The 13,626-nt window shown below is 40.4% G+C and overlaps 1 protein-coding gene across 2 annotated transcripts in view; it reads right to left on the bottom strand.

Annotated features, from left to right (window-relative positions):
• The window catches only part of LOC132385260 (myb/SANT-like DNA-binding domain-containing protein 2), a 47,487-nt gene that overhangs the window by 21,544 nt on the left and 12,317 nt on the right, over positions 1-13,626 (bottom strand). For both annotated transcript variants that reach the window (XM_059957277.1, XM_059957278.1), the window contains exon 2: positions 9,408-9,756. In XM_059957277.1, coding sequence (XP_059813260.1) covers positions 9,408-9,756 — 349 coding nt within the window. The remainder of the gene's footprint in view (positions 1-9,407; positions 9,757-13,626) is intronic.

Raw genomic sequence — 13,626 nt, 5'->3', positions numbered from 1 at the left:
AAATTTGTTTTCCAATGAACAAAGGAACCCTGCCTTCATCCAAGGACCCAAGCTCTGGAATAACTTCTGATTTTTCCTCTCTCTCGGCCTCCTTTTAAAGTGGGCTTTTTTTGTGTGTGTGCCGTACGTTACCAGAGCCTCAGCAACTACTTATTTTTTTCAAGTGGTTGTCTTGGAAGAAGGACTGAGTGGTCTCCCATGTCCTTCTCACAGCACAGTGGGTTTTTTTAAAAACGAGGCCGAGTTGCCAGCTCGACACTCAACCCAGCACGCATGGAAAGCGTGTCTGGGAGCAGCCCGACTGGATTCGATCTTGGGAACCTTCGCTCCAGAGTCCGGCACTGATGTCACTGCACCACCAGCGGGCTTTTAGGATTCTCATTAATGAAAATATATTCCTCTATTAAAATCTTGTGACTTGATGTCAAATGTGGCTATGGCACGCCTCTACAATGTTTTTGCGATATTTTACAACATAAAAAGCACTACTATATAAAGCATACTGGGGCATTTTGAACATACAATGGTGCTAGAAAGTTTGTGAACCCTACAGAATTTTCCCTATTCCTGCATGAATATGATCTAAAGTGTGATCAGATCTTCACCCAAGTCCTAAAACTAGATAAGGAGAACCTAATTTAATAAATAACACAAAAACATTATACTTGTTCATTTATTTATTAAGAATGATCCAATATTACATGTATTTGTTGGAAAAAGTATGTGAAACTCTAGGATTATCAGTTCATTTTAAAGAGGAAATTGGAGTTAGTGTTTCAATCCATGGGATGACAATCAGGTGTAAGTGTAGGAGGCCCTACCCTATTTAAAGAACATAAACCTGGGTCTTCACTATCAAAGTTTGATCTTCACCACACAGGTTTTTGGAATTGTGCTTTGCCTCGATCAAAGGAGATTTCTGAGGATCCCAGGGAAAAAAGGTTTTGATACTCACCAGGCTGGGAAAGGATATAAAACCTTTTCTGAAGAGTTTGGGCTCCACCAATAATAGTCAGGTAGATGGCATACAAATAAAGAAAAGTCAACACCGTTGTTACTCTCCCCAGGAGTGGTTGACCAACAAAACTCACTCCAAGAGCAAGTCATGCAATATTCTGGGAGGTCAGAAAGAACCCCAGGATAACATCTAAAGAGCTACAGGCCTCTATTGCATTTGCTAATGTCAGTGTTCACAAATCTACCATCAGGCAAATACTGAACAATGATGTACATGGCAGGATTGCAAGGAGAAAGTCACTGCTCTCCAAGAAGAACATTGCTGCCTGTCTAAAGTTTGCTAAAGATAAGCTAGAAGGCTATCCAAAGAATGTTCTGTGGACAAATGAGTCCAAAATAGAACTTCTTGGCTTAAATGAGAAGCATTGTTTGGCGAATGGCAACACATTGCATTCCCGCACAAGAACCTCATTCCATCTGTGAAACATGGTGGTTGCAGTGCTATGGTTTGGGCCTGCTTTGCTGCCTCCAGACCAGGACAGTTTGCCATCATTGATGAAACTATGAATTCTGAATCGCATCAGCAAATTCTACAGGAAAATGTCAGGGTATCTGTCTGCGTACTGGAGCTCAAGAGAAAGTGGGTCATGCAGCACGATAATGACCCTAAACACAGAAGTCAGTCTATCAAAAAAAAAAGAATGGTTAAAGCAGAAGAAATTTCATGTTTCGGAATGGCGAAGTCAAAGTCCTGACCTTAATTCCAGAGAAATGTCGTGGAATGACCCGAGACAAATAGTTCATGCTAGGAAGCCCACCAACATGCCAGAGTTGAAGCAGTTTTATAAGGAGGAATGGTCTAAAATTCCTCCAAGCCAATGTGCAGCACTGATCAACAGTTACCAGAAATGTTTGGTTTAAGTTATTGCTGTACAAGGGGGGAGGTGGGGGGTCACACCAGTTACTGAAAGCAAAGGTTTACACAATTTTTTCCAACAAATACATGTAATATGGATCATTATTCTCAATAAATAAATGAACAAGTATAATTTTGTGTTATTTAACTAGTTCTCTTTAACTAGTTTAAGACTTGTGTAAAGATCTGATCACATTTTAGGTCATATTTATGCAGAAGCAGAGAAAATTCTAAAGGGCTCACAAACTTTCTAGCACCACTGTGGAAGTTACTGGACTATTGATCAGAAGATAAATTCAATTATCTCCAAGGAAACTTTTCAATTAAAAATGCTGTACCAGTACCACATAATGATAACCAGGAAACAGACTGGAGGATCATAAAACAAGAGGTTTGATTAATTTAATGACTTTAAGGATAGAAAAACGGCCATCTTTATCTACCCTAAAGGATTGTTAATTGAACCTGGATCCATCACTGTTTGGTTCTTAAGTATCTTCTAAAATGGCCTAACAAGTCAAGGGGGAATTTACAGATGGATGACAAATGTGACTCAGAGCAGCATCCACATGCCATGGGTGATTCAACATAAACAGCAGCTAAATCTTAAACATTAGAAAATCTGCAGATGCTATAAATCCAAAGCAACACGCACGAAATGCTGGAGGAACTTATCAGGTCAGGTAGCATCTATGGGGGTAAAAAAAGTGAAACAGTCGATGTTTCAGGCTGAGACCCTCGACCCGAAACATCGACTGGTTACTCTTTTCCATTGATACTGCCTGGCCTGCTGAGTTCCTCCAGCATATTGTATGCGCTGCAGCAGTAAAATCATGCTCATTTGTAGAATTTTGCTCTGGCATATTAAATCTAAAATTTAGGAACTGATATTAAAACATTTATGATTTTATTTCAGATTTTCATATCAATTTTTTAAAAAATCATTACTGTGGAAATATTGACTTTTTTGGGATGATGAATTAAGCTCACAGCACACAGTTACTAAATGAAGAATATGACTGGTTCATATATTCCAATTAAAAAAAAGTGAAATGAAAGCTACCTACTGATAAATTATTAGGGGTTTTCTTAAAAGCCAATAGAAAATATTACTTCTGTGGACTGACAAAACCACGCCAATATTGTGACCTTATAAAAGAGAAACTAGCTTGGCCTGATTCTGATTTTCTTTATGATTAAAGGTTGCTCAGCTTTCATACAAATGAATCCACATTCTGGAAACAATGCAAAGTTTCAATTTTTGAATTAAAATTACTTGACTTAGAAAATTACCCAAGTAATGGAAACAAAAATTGTACAAGTCGTTCTGCTTATAATGTATATTCCTTAACACAAATTGCTTATAACTTGATTGATAGGATAGGGAACACTATTTGCTACGTTGGTTATGGTGTGACTACAAAACAGGCAACTGCAGCCTGTTATAACACTGGTTTTTAAGGGTGGTTTCTTATGGATGAAACTATTGTGTTAACTGCTGATTTGGATGTCAATTTCCACAGCCTTTCCTTCAGCAGCAGAAGGAAAGCAATTTTGTAACTTCAAGAATGGTGGCAATACAGTGGATTCAAGTTAAGTGGGCCATTGGTTAATCGGGGCAGCCACTTATTTGGGACAACTCTTAGATAACAAAAACTAATTGAGAAAATAGCCGGGATTCCCTTGTTGCTGAATTGCGACAGGACTCTGTTGTCAAACAGTTTCTAACTGGCGTCAGACACGTACATTGATTTCCTCCTTCGATAACTATTAGGAACTATTATCAACAAAGATGTCTTAATGCATTTAATCGAACTACCGCTGCTTAAAATTGACGGAAACACTGGCCGTTGAGGGAAGCATCCACGGAGGAAGCGTGGCTGCAGATCAGGGAGACAAGTGCGTTTAAGGAAACAGTTTCAAACTCCCAATACTGACTGCCTTGCTGGCAAAAGTGCAGTCTTTGGTGAATGAAATCGATGATCTCAGAGCCAGGGTGCTGAACCAGAGGGTCATTAGGACCATGTGTCCTTTGTTTCACGGTATCACGGTATCTTGATTAACCCCCCCCACCCCCCGGTAAAGGATGCAGCGATTCAGATCGCCAAGTTTACGACACATCATCAGGATAGATCGATAGCAGTGATTCTCAACCTTTTTTTGGCCACAGCCCCCTTAGGAGCTCTTCTCAGGTTCCAGGGCCCCCCTTTCAAACAGGGATACAACACAAACAGATAGACAGAAAATCATTTATTATTGAACACTAAGAAAACTTGAACATTCTGACATACTGGACAAAACTTTAAAAAGACTGTATGAAATTAAACATCTATCAGGCCTAATGCGATCCTTGAGCTTGGTGCTTTTCCAGAAGTTTCATGATATTGGGCTCCAAATTAGACAATGACAGTCGGAGGTCTCTTCTTGTTGCAGTATCAATTCTGTTCCTGGATTTTGTCAAGGAAACTACCTTACAGAATCCGCTCTCAACCAAATATGTTGAGGGAAAGAGAATAAAAAAATCTTTGGGCTCCCCCCACCCCCCCCCCCCACAGTGTTGTAAATTTATTTGGCAGACCACACTTGATCCAAAAATCTTTTTGAAACTGACTGAACTGACAACGTGCAATTATATCACTCTGAAGAGCAATCAAACTCTTGAATTTCTGCCTCACCTTGGGTGGATTGTACTTCAAATGGATTCAAAATCCAATCCGGGATACCGAGGTTTAACAGGTCATTAAATCTTTCTTGCATATCCTTGTGTATCTGCTTGAGATGTTTCACATAAACTGTAAGGTCATCGTCCTTCAGTGCCTCTGCGATCGTCTCTGCGGTGTGCCGAATTCAAACGGTGTGTTGGAAAGATATTATAAATCTGAGGGAAACTATTGACTCCAATGAAGGTTGCTGCTTGGGTATTTCATCGGTTCAGTTACCAGGGCCCCCATAAACACTTGGGACTCCCCTTCTCACAGTTTCCAGTCGGCGGCCCCCTTCAAATGTGCCAGGGCCCCCGTTGAGAATGGCTGATCTATAGAGTCTCTTAAAAGCAGAGGTGGAGGAGTATGCCTCATGATCAACTCTTTTTGGTGCACAAATACATCAGTAATGTCCCAAATCTGTTTACCAGACCTAGAGTATCTAACAGTAAGTGCAGTCCTTTTTACCTACCACGGGAGTTCTCCAGGGTCATTTTGGTAGCAGTTTACATTCCACCTCAGGCCAATGTCAATCAGGCTTTAGATGATCTGAGCAATGGGATCAACATGCACGAAACAGCGCATCCTACCACCTTCACCATTGTTTTGGGAGATTTTAACCAGGCCAGTCTGAAAAAAAAACACTAAGCAATTACCATCAACAGATCACTTGCAATACTAGAGGAAACAACACACTGGACCATAGCTACACCACCATCAAGAATGTCTACCGTGCTATTCCACGCTTTCACTTCAGGAAGTCTGATCATCTGTCTGTACTTCTACATCTTGAGTATAGGCAGAAACTGAAGACTGCAGCACTAGTAGTGAGGACCAAGAAGGTATGGGTAAGGGAAGCAAAGGAGTGTTTACAGGACTGCTTTGAATCAGTGGACTGGACTGTATTCAGGGATTCATCTTCAAACCTGGACAAGTATGCTGCAGTTGTTACCGACTTCAGTAAAACCTGTGTGGATGAGTGTGTGCCTACAAAGACTTGCTGTACATTCCCAAACCAAAAGCCGTGGATGAACCAGGAGGTACGTCATCTGCTGAAGGCTAGATCTGTGGCATTCAAGTCTGGCAACCCAGGCCTATACCAGAAAAGCAAGTATGATTTGCGGAGTGCTTTTTCAAGGGCAAAGAGACAATTTTGAATTAGGTTGGAGACGACATCGGATGTATGACAACTCTGGCAGGGTTTGCAAGACATTACTTTCTACAAAGCGAAACTCAATACAGTAGCATGAATGGCAGGGATGCTTCACTACCAGATGAACTCTACGCCTTTTATGCCTGCTTTGAAAGGGAGAACACAACTACAGCTGTGAAGGTCCCTGCTACACCTGAAGATTCTGTGATCTCTGTCTTAAAAGCCAATATTAGGCTGTCTTTAAAGACAGTGAACCCTTGCAAGGCGGAAGGTCCCGATGGAGTACCTGGTAGGGCTCTGAAAACCTGTGCCAACCAACTGGCCATAGTATTCATGCACACTTTCAACCTCTCACTGCTACAGGCACAAGTTCCCACTTGCTTCAAAGAGACAACAATTATACCACTACCCAAGAAGAATAATGTAAGCTGCCTTAATGACTATCACCCATTAGCACTCACATCTATAGTGATGAAATGTTTTGAGAGGTTAGTCACGACTAGACTAAACTCCTGCCTCAACAAGGACCTGGACCCATTGCAATCTGCCTATCACCACAATAGGTGAATGACAGATGCAATCTCAATGGCTCTCCACACAGCTTTAAACCACCTGAACAACACAAACACATATGTCAGGATGCTGCTCAACAACTATAGCTCAGCATTTAATACCATTATTCCCAGAATCCTGATTGAGAAGTTGCAGAACCTGGGCCTCTGTACCTCCCTCTGCAATGAGATCTTCTACTTCCTAACTGGAAGACCAGAATCTGTGCGGATTGATTCAACATCTCCTCCTCGCTGACGATCAACACTGGTGCATCTCAGCAATGTGTGCTTAGCCCACTGCTCTACTCTCTATATACCCATGACTGCGTGGCTAGGCATAGCTCAAATGCCATCAATAAGTTTGCTGATGATACAACCATTGTTGATAGAATCTCTGGAGGTGACGAGAGGGCGTAAAGGAGTGAGATATGCCGACTAATGGAGTGCTGTCACAGCAACAACCTGGCACTCAATTTCAGTAAGACGAAAGAGATGATGGTAGACTTCAGGAAGGGTAAGACGAAGGAACACACACCAATCCTCAGAGGGATCAGAAGTGCAGAGAGTGAGCGGTTTCAAGTTCCCGGGTGTCAAGATCTCTGAGAATCTAACCTGGTCCCAACATATCAATGCAGTTATAAAGAAGGCAAGACAGCGACTTTACTTTATTAGGAATTTCAAGAGATTTGTATGTCAACAAATAAAACTTCTATAGGTATAGCATGAAGAGCATTCCGACAGGCTGCATCAGTGTCTGGTATTGGTGGGGGGAGGGGGGGGAAGCTACTGCACAGGACCGAAAGAAGCTGCAGGGGGTTGTAAATTTAGTTGGCTCCATCTTGGGTACTGACCTACAAAGTACCCAGCACATACTTAAGGAGTAGTGTCACAGAAAGGAAGCGTCCATTATTAAGGACCTCCAGCACCCAGGGCATGCCCTTTTCTCACTGTTACCATCAGGTAGGAGGTACAGAAGCCTGAAGGCACACACACAGCGATTCAGGAACAGTTTCTTCCCCTCTGCTATCAGATTCCTAAATGAACATTAAACTCTTGGACACTACTTCATTATTTAAAATATATATTATTGCTGTTTTTGGCACAATTTCTAATCTATTCAATGTACTTATACTGTAATTGATTTACTTAATTATTTAATTTTCTCTTATATTATGCATTGCATTGAACTGCTGCTAAGTTAACAAATTACATGACATGCTGGTGATAATAAATCTGATTCTAATACAGTTTCATGTTGTAATATTAATGGTGTTCCAATTTGTTCTTATTCAATTTAAATACATAATTTGTTACTCAGTTTATACCACTATTTTCAAGAAACTCTGGCTAATTGGGACAGCTGCTTAATTGGGCCAAAATGCACCAGTTCCAATGTGTCCCAATTAATCAGAATCAACTGTATCTGCACTATTGACCTGCTTTAATCAACCATGAAGTAGTGAAAAAAAGATTGAGATACATTTCATTGGGACAGATAACATGCAAGATCCCCAAAATCTTACTTCTTTGAACTAAATTCCACTCTAATCCTCCATAGAAGAAATGAAACTGGGACAATGAATGTTTTCAACCATCCACCAAGATGTGGTCAAGTTCTGTTAACATCTTACCATAATGCATTTGTTACGGAAACCACAACCTTTCTGCACATAAAATTAACACCACTTGTTTTCTCATGTGGCTGGTAGTGTTGGGCAAGTGGAAGACTGAAAAGTTAAGAATCCTCATTTTATAAAATAGTGAAAGTTCTACCTTTAATTATGTTTAAATCAACAATCTAACAAAGGAATAGACTACGCTTCAGAGCCAGCTGCCATTCAAGTATGCTATTGTCTGATTATCTTTATTCCTAGTAGAAATGTGTGGTCTGAGCAAAGCTCAGGAAACTATCAGTGTGTTGTAATTATCCTCAATGATCTAGGACTATTAATGGAATGGGGTGGGAGTTTGGAGAAGATGAAAGAAAAATAGGACAGAAAGAAACTGCACTTATCCTCTCTTGATTTTTGCACAAGATAAAATTTCACATTGGTGGCTGCCAGTGCTGGCTTTCACTGCTTCAATAGGTTAGGAAGGAAGAGCGATCAAGTAGCATGCAGCAATCTTAAAGGTGCTAATTACTAAACCAGTGAAATCTCACACACAAAATCCATTAAGCATAATGATGGACAGCCAATTATGATATTAATTACTTTTTGAAATGGTGTTAGAGGCAAAGTACTGTATAGCCAGAACTAGGTTAGAGTTGTGACTTGCAGCTGTCTCAAAGAGGAACTTAATGGTGTATCTAAATTAAGTTAGACCATAGAGACAATTGGTCATTCAATAACAGAAGACTACAATTGCATCTTGATTTTGGTAAGAAAAGAGACAGTGTCCACAAGATTAATGAAGATTTAAATAGATCAACCTGAATATCTGATTGATGAATTTTAGAACACAACATTAATAAGGCACAGCAATCAAAGGGTAGCTTTAGGTTGGTCATTGAAAACAATCAGGCTCAAAGTCTGACAAATGCATTGGTCAGCTTAGCAATATATCAGAACTCACTGACTGCATCTCATTTTGTATGGTCTTAACATTTTGCAAACATGTTAAAAAAGCTATCACTAAAGGTTGAATGAATCTGTACCAATTATATCCCAATAATTCCCATAAACAATTTGCAGCAAGAATAAAGAGATAATTGGACATTCAAATCACATTATTTTTTGTATGTGAACTTTCACAGATGGGAACAAGATCACATTTTAGTTAAATCACAAAATGCTTAGATAGCTGATCTCAATAACGACAGCAAGCTCTAACACTAATATTTTATATAAAAATGACACTGATAGGGTCACTGATGCTATAGGTGACCCAAGTGTTCAGAGCTATGGATAATTATTTACATCCATGGACAATTATTGGATGTCACTGGAAAAAAAAATGCATGACTGCAGTATTTTTTCCCCTCATGAAAATCCCATTAGTTTATTCATCATGATTCTTTGCCATACAAGACCATTAAATCTACCACAAAGACCATTTCAAATGCCAGAGATCCCACAGATGCAAGATTTTCTAGTTATTCTAAAGTACAAAGCCAACAAGTTGCTCACCCACATCCTCATCTGCATCCTGGTATACAGAGAGATCCTGCCTCTGGTAGGACTGCAGTTCCTGCTTCTGGTTCATGAGCAGCTCCTGCTTGATGAGCAAGTCTTGTTTTTGGTTTCCCCAATCTTCCAACTCGGTTGGCTGCACCTCCCGGCTTTCTTCCAGATTAATAGTGCCTGGTTTTGCGTCCTGGTAGAGTCCACTGCTGTCAATAAGAACAGGCTGATAGGCGTGTTGCTCCCACACAACAGGCACACGTCCGAAGACCTGCTCCAGCTGCTGAAATGTATAGTTACAGGTTCTCTTACCCCGACCTCGTTCCTTCACTCGACTATAGCATCTCTTTAGAGTCTGTATAGGAATGAAAATAAGTCAGACCTTAAAAGCAGTGTTAAAGTAACGTGCAGAAACTAAATTGAAATCTCATCTCTCTCAGAACTCCAGAACTGAAGGATTTTAAAACAATATTTTGAGATACAGCACAGTAACAGGCCCTTCCAGCCCAATAAGTTCCCACCCCCACACCACTGACACCCAATTACACCCATGTGACCAATTAACTACTAATAAACACAAGTCTGCAGATGCTGAAAATCCAAAGCAACACACACACAATGCTGGAGGAATTCAGCAGGTCAGGAAGCATCTATAGAAATTAATAAGCAGTCTATATTTCAGGCTGAGACTCTTTAGCAGGACTGGAAAGGAAGGGGAAAGACGCCAGAATAAAAAGGTGGCGAGAGGAAAAGGTGGACAGCTAGAAGTGACAGGTGAAGCCAGGTGGGTAGGAAAGATAAAGGGCTGGAGAGGAAGTAATCTGATAGGAGAGGAGAGGGAGAAGGGCGGTGGAAGAAGAGACCTAGAGGGAGATGATAGGCAGGTGAGACGAGTTAAGGGGACAGAGTGGGGAATAGAAAAAGAGGAGGGGGAAGTAAAACTTATTTTTAATGGAGGAAATTGATATTAATGCCATCGGGTTGGAAGCTACCCAGACGGAATACAAAGTGTTGCTCCTCCACCCTGATGGTAGCCTCATCTTGGTACAAAAGAGGCCATAGACCAACATGCTGGAACAGGAATGGGAATGGAACTGAAAATATTTGGCCCCACACACACACTCCCCTTTGGAATGTGGGAGGAAGCCAACGCAGAGGACATGGTCAAACTCTTTATAACGTACAAATAGTAGCAGAATTGAACATAGGTTGCTTGCGCTCTATAGCGTTACATTAGCCACCATGCTACTGTGCTGCCCTTATTTTTCTTCTTCCCACTGAGCTCAAATCCAAAAAAAACATTATACTTGATCACCCAATCACCAATTCTTGATCAAGAGTGCCTTCCTTGTTCTTGGTTTATAACAATTGCAACCTACCCCTCAGATCCTTTTTTTAAAAAAACAAACTTGATTCAGTCAAATCACTTTTGCTTATATAATGCAGAGCAAACAAAAACAAAAAGAAAATTTTCCTGTGACCATCACACCTACCACAGTGCTATACCATGGCAGACAATCACTTGCATAAGTGACAGAAGAGCTCCAAGCACGGAACAGAACTTAGTTTGTTTCTCCAAGTGCAGTAGTGGGAGCTTATTTATTGAGAGCAAAAAGTAAGTACTTACTGGTTATTTGCCTTTCTCAAGAATTGACTCAGTACTGATAACATAACTATGTATTCAAAGTTATGAGCAACTCATCTCAACATACATACATTTTTAATGCAAAAGCCCTTCAGACACTGTGCCGGGAAAGATCACATTATAAAAAGGGTATAGGTATCCCCCACTTTACGGAAGTTCACTTTACGCCACTTTGCTTTTACGAAAGACCTACATTAGTACCTGTTTTCGCTAACCGAAAGAAATCTGGAGGATTTTCGCTTTTATGAAAAAAGGCAAAAAGCAAAAATAGCGCTCAGCGTTTGTTTTGCAGCGCGCCGTTACAGAGGCAGCTCGCACCCCGAGCAGCAAGAATGGTGAAAAGCGAAAATAGCGCTCAGCGTTTGTTTTGCAGCGCGCCGTTAGAGGCAGCTCACACCCTGAGCAGCAAGAATGGTGAAAAGCGAAAATAGCGCTCAGCGTTTGTTTTGAAACGAGCCGTTATAGAGGCAGCTCGCACCCCGAGCAACGAGAGTGGCAAAAAGCAAAAATAACGTTCAGCGTTTGCTTTGCAGCGAGCCGTTACAGAGGCAGCGCGCACTCCGAGCAGCTGAGTGGCACCGCCAAGCTCCTTCCCCAGGAACTACACTCAGCATGAAGCCGCCACAGCTTTGAACTGCGTGAGATTTTCACTACGATTGACAGTGCTGCAATGATTGCAGAGAAGTATGACTTTAATTTTGAAAGGGCGCGTAGGTTTAGGGCAGGTTTGCAGGATGTTTGGCGTGCTTACGAAGAACTGTATGATAGAAAAATGCATGAACCTTCCAGTGTGCTCGCTGTCTTCCCGATTCTGGTAAGTGAAACTACACTATACATACATTATTTCTACTTTATGTAGGCTGTGTATTTATCATATCATTCCTGCTTTTACTAAATGTTAGTGTTATTTTAGGTTTTGTGTGTTATTTGGTATGATTTGGTAGGTTATTTTTCAGGTCCGGGAACACTCAAAAATTTTACCCATATAAATTAATGGTAATTGCTTCTTCGCTTTACACCATTTAGACTTACGAAAGGTTTCATAGGAGCGTTCTACTTTCGGATAGTGGGGGAAACCTGTACTCTTATTGGCATATTTCTGAGAAAGCTATTGTGGATTTGAAGCCAGTAGAACTAAGTAGCCAGGTTCCAGACTTCCAACTAGCAAAAACAGATGTTTACTTCAAAGATGTGTGATATTTGGAGAGCTACTAAATAGAATTTGCCGTTATTATATAGAGCAGGATACCACAAATGGATCTGATCAATGCAACAGCTAGTTCCTGTACTCAATGCCTCAGAAAATGCTGACCAAGGCCCACCATGACTTCAAAGACAAAAGGCCAGGAAACATTTCAAGTGCAGAGCTCTGTACTTCCACATACAAAAACATACCTGTCTTTACTCTAATAACGCTTAGATGATTTGTCTCTGTAGTGTAAACATTGCAATATAATTGTTCGTATGTAGGTTTTTATGAAAAGCTTCCTCATCTCTGTTCAAAAGAAAATGAGTAGAGAGAAATTTCGAAGAGACATGCCAACATTCTCTGGTACGCTACTAGTGCAAGTATTTTTAAATTGATTCAATGTATTCACAAAGAATACTTTAAATATATAACTGTAGGTGATGTAGCAATTAGTGACTTCAAAGTCTGTTATGCACATTAGCTAAATATGTTGATATTTTCAGTTTACATGTGGTTACACAGAACACTATACGTCCACTAACAAAACAGACTTCTTAAGTAATACATAAAATGTATAAAAAGTATGACGTTACATCATATATAGCAAGGCCTAGGGAATTGATTCCTTCCAGTGTGCCAAAAAATGGCAATCTAAAAAAAGTAACAAGAAAAGTGATGGTAAATAGTACTCAATGACACACTATTGATTCTTGCTCTTCACTCGCATTCTACCTGAGATCATCTTAGGACCACCAAGGTAGGATTCAACCTCGCACCGATTTATTACTTCAGTTATCTACCCAAATGAACAGGATGGCTATTATCATACCCAATTGTTACCACCACTGTCTGTGTCAGTGGTGCAGTGGTATCTGCACCCAGACATTGGAACGAGAGGTCCCGGGATTGAATTTGGCTGGCTCCTTGCACGAGTTCCACCTGTGCTGGGTTGAGTGTCAAGAAATGGCAAGGTTGCTGCCCGAGGCACCAAATAAAGCATGGGGAGCAACTTACTTATTACCACTACATTGTTTTGATTACAGCTGATATGGCGAAAGTGCCCCCTTTATTATACTTTTATCTCGAAATTCATGACTCTTTCCACAGTCTTATTCCACCCCCCCACCAAAAAAAATTACAGTGTCCTTTCAAATACATACCAATTTCCAGCTGGCCAAAAATTGAGCAACTTCAAATGCATTCTAGCTTTTCTTACCTTCAAATTACATAGTCAGGATTTCAAAAGTAGATGCTCCATGCTGATTTACGAGCTATGATACTATAGATATTGAAATATTGGATGAGGATTGCAGTATGTGGATTAATGATACAGAGATTACAAGTTCAAATCCCAATGACAACTAGAAATTTAAAAATAATTAAACAAAATA

The sequence above is a fragment of the Hypanus sabinus genome, chromosome X2 (assembly GCF_030144855.1).
Source record: "Hypanus sabinus isolate sHypSab1 chromosome X2, sHypSab1.hap1, whole genome shotgun sequence".
In the NCBI taxonomy this organism is placed as follows: domain Eukaryota; kingdom Metazoa; phylum Chordata; class Chondrichthyes; order Myliobatiformes; family Dasyatidae; genus Hypanus; species Hypanus sabinus.
The sequence above is the reverse complement of the archived record's forward strand: the minus strand, read 5'-3'. Positions and strand labels throughout refer to the sequence as shown.